Below are 3725 nucleotides of genomic sequence, written 5' to 3'. Positions count from 1 at the left end.
GCACGCGTGCGCCTGAACTCAAACTGAAATCTGTCATCAAAGGTTCACAGACGCCTGCTAAACATATTTGCCACCACACGAGTGGTGGTAGCGATCAACAGAGCAATCTCTAGGTGTGTTGTCGGACAGACAGAGTCAGGTTCTAACTGTTCAACCAAAGAACGGTAAAGGACTGTAAGTATACAATTGGATGTAGTGGGGCGCAGGGACTTTTCCTGAATGATAAAAGCTCTATCTGTCAACACTTCTCACACACACACACAAATCCAGTACTGCTTCATCAGCAGAAAAATCTGTCCATATTTTATGACTTTCCATTAGTACATTTTGGTACTACAGAATATGTATTTATTTGCAGGGGATTTTATTTTCTTTTATATTGTTTTCTAGAAGTAAAATAGTTGATTTATTCAATAAAAAAATGCATCTGTCCATGGCAATATAGCTCTTGCTCTTGATAGTACACATGTACGCTTGCATCTGTGCGATCATGTTACAATGTGTTTTTTTGATAACATACATGGATAATAAGCTAAATGAAATAAAATGCTTCATGTGAATTATTTAGTTTCTGCCATGTTTTTGCTTCTTTCTAGTGTCATCCTCTAGTTATTGTCACACTATGTGAATCAAATCAGCGGCTTTGACCTCTTGCCAACTGCTGAACCCAGCATCAGATTAAACGATGAATAAATCAAGCCTAGTGGGCTTTATGTTATTTATAAAATCATATAAGACTACAGCTTTTCCTTTTTAATGAAAGACATGTGGACATGGGGTACAATATGTCCTGTGTGTGCATCATGTTGTGGCAATATGTCGAAAACAGCGAATTGTGTTAATGAAATTTAGCCCTTTTTATTTTTAAGGTTTCTTAACGGGCAAAGGGTGGCTCAAAAGATTATCCAAAAACATTTCTCTAATAGCAAAATAAAATATGTAGAATGTGTTTGAACTATAGACGAAGCGTGTCAGCACAACGTCAAAATTATGCATCCAATGCTTTGTAAAACATAAATGAAATTATTGTAATTATTATTTATTTTTTTTAAATGGGACTGTCTATTTTCTCATCCAGATTCACACACACCACCAGAAAATGCAAATGTATACGTGAATACACACAACAATAAAACCTGAAATCACTACATCTCACACACACAAGTGTGTGGCATAAACATATCTCTCCTAGGCAACATTGTGAACACAACAGACATGTGGTGTCAGGAAAAACATATCTGTGAATATCAAATGTTGGAATTTCAAACTTTAGAAATAGCAACAGGTTACATACTGCCCACTCTTGCCTCCTTGTGAAATAGGCTTTTTATACATTGATTTCTCTCTTTGGCAGTTTTGTATTGGGAGTGTTGTTGCTTCTAAAGTCCTGTTACATTGAAATGATACTGAAACAGCTACTCCAACGACTTTCCACAAGTGGGGAAAGGAAGGGAAAGTGAGTTTCCAACAGGTCACGATGAGAGCAAGATTCTTTATGTATACAAAACACACCAGTGAAACTTTTAGGGCTGCAATAGAAGAGAAAAGAGAAGAAGCTCACCAAATCTCAGGACGTGTGGCATCCCATGAGAGTATCCCACACAGTGTAATAGCAGCAGTAGAAGCCTGACGATGCACCTGAATCTCGCCTTAAATATCAGCAGGAAGGTAATCTTCATGGTGCTTGTGTGGTGCACACGATTTTTTTATTCCCTGAATCGGTATATTCCCCAGATATTTTTTTTTTCTGTACCCCCTTTAACGTGAATTCAGGCAGCTGGAAGATCACGGCATGATCTTCACCGGCGGGCTGAGCAACGATTTTCCCACATCCATTTGGCTAAAGAATTACTGCGTGTCCAGCTCACTGCGCCAAGAAGAAACAGCCCTCGGACTCAGCTGAGGAAGATGATGGTTGAGGTGGTGGTGGTGGCGGGGCATCCATGTTAGGCAGGGCAGGGCTTGAAGAAATCCATTTACTGAAAGACAAAGGCAGAGATTGAAGGGGGTGAGAGAGGGGAGATCCAGCGTGACCAAGTGAGAGTGAGAGTGAGTGGAGCGGCGGTCTCAGCAGCCTCGCCAGCCCGAGCTCCTCTTGCTGCACTGCCGCACAGCATCTGACGTCGAGCCAACACTAGTAGTGTGAAAGCGCACAGGATAGATCGGGCATGTTTCTCCGCTAGTTCTGGCCACACTTCGCCCTTTGATCTGTATACCCTGCCGAAACTGCCATGCCTCCCCCACCCCTCCCTCCTCGCTTCCCTCTCTTTCCCTGATGTCGTGTCCTCGGCCGGCCAGCCACCGCTCTCCGGTTTTCTCAGATTTCTCTTCGGTTCGATTCAATCGCCGTTGCTGGCAGCGGAGCGCAGTAGTGCACAGCCGTATAAAAGCCAATCTATGAATTTGAAATGATCGCCTGTGTTTGATCGGAGTCAGTCAAGCTTGGACTCATGTGAGGGCACCGTGAAGCAAACCTGTCACTGTACACTCAATATGATGAATAGCCTCTGCTCACCCCCGCTCACTTTCAGCACGCATGTTCTGTCTTTGGAATATTACTTTTTTTTCCCTTTTCTTTTTCTACTATTTATCAGACTGAGTGACTGACTATACAGCTTATTATATATATATATTTATTTTTTAAAAATGAAATAAAACAACTCCATATTAAGTTTGTTTTTTATTCGTGTCCTCTGACTTGGACGGAAATACCATTGTGTCTCTTTTATGTCCAGTGAATTACTAACAATGTTTACAAACACCGACAGAAATAAATGTGTGAAATTCAATATTTCCCACAGGCTGGACTTTAATCAGGCATTTACAAATGAAACTGAAACTTCTTCAACGACATTAGAAGGAAACGGGTTGGTATGAATGAATTTCTGGACGCAGCAGCACATTTAGTTTTATTCCCGTGGTCTGTTAATGCTTGTAGACATTTCCGTCCAATTTGGACTATTGTTTACTGGTAATGTGATGCATAGTCTCTAAATATTTCTAAATATTTATTTTCTAACCATGTCAACGCAGACAGGATCAAGTATGAGGTGTGGAAGTGTAGCAGAGGGCCAATAAAAAGAGCTGGCCTGTACTGCAGGCGGTCGGCAATCAATAAAAAACAACAATATTTACAGAAAAACAATAAGCTATGATAAAATACTTACTAAGCTTCTTTTCTGTTATATAATATAATATAATATTAGATTTAACAGCCTCTTGACAGTAACCTGCATACCGTTTAGGCCACGGCTGAGACAGTGTGCTGAAGCCGGCTCTGCTGGACGACATTTCAGCACCACGGACAGCGGCTCAGTCCGGGTCACTGTTCTGCACCGCGGAGGTTTCAAGACCTGGACAGCGTCTGTGTTCTCAATAAGAACATGTGTTCTGTGTTTCAGCACCACTGACAAAGACTCACACGTCTCTGCACTGCTAAGGTCTCTGCAGCGAATCCGTGGCATCACATCTGCTTCTATTTATTTGTTTTCTCCAGCATCCTCTGCTCGTTTGCCTCCTTAAACAACAGCGGGTTGTTCCGTTTGGATCCGGTCCATATGATGATGATACACTTTGAGCCTAAAGGTGAAACATTTGTATTTCCCCAACATCTTCTGCATCCATATTAGCTTCCAATTATTGTGGCCAATACCCAAGAAAGTACCCAGCATGACTGACCAATATGTTTGCAATTTTGTAATTAACTATTATATAAATGGTATGTA

The 3725-nt window shown here is 41.3% G+C and overlaps 1 protein-coding gene across 1 annotated transcript in view; it reads right to left on the bottom strand.

The window, feature by feature from the left end:
• LOC103355655 (glutamate receptor ionotropic, kainate 2) overlaps positions 1-1679 on the bottom strand; it is a gene marked incomplete at its 3' end in the record, with an annotated part of 249412 nt that extends 247733 nt beyond the window's left edge. The window contains exon 1 of the mRNA XM_008279524.1: positions 1562-1679. Within this exon, the coding sequence (XP_008277746.1) occupies positions 1562-1679 (118 nt within the window). The remainder of the gene's footprint in view (positions 1-1561) is intronic.
• Between the last annotated feature and the right edge of the window lie 2046 nt (positions 1680-3725).

Source organism: Stegastes partitus, unplaced genomic scaffold (genome assembly GCF_000690725.1).
Source record: "Stegastes partitus isolate 25-593 unplaced genomic scaffold, Stegastes_partitus-1.0.2 Scaffold162, whole genome shotgun sequence".
NCBI classification, from domain to species: Eukaryota; Metazoa; Chordata; class Actinopteri; family Pomacentridae; genus Stegastes; species Stegastes partitus.
Note: the sequence above shows the minus strand (reverse complement) of the source record. Positions and strands in the feature narration are given on the sequence as shown.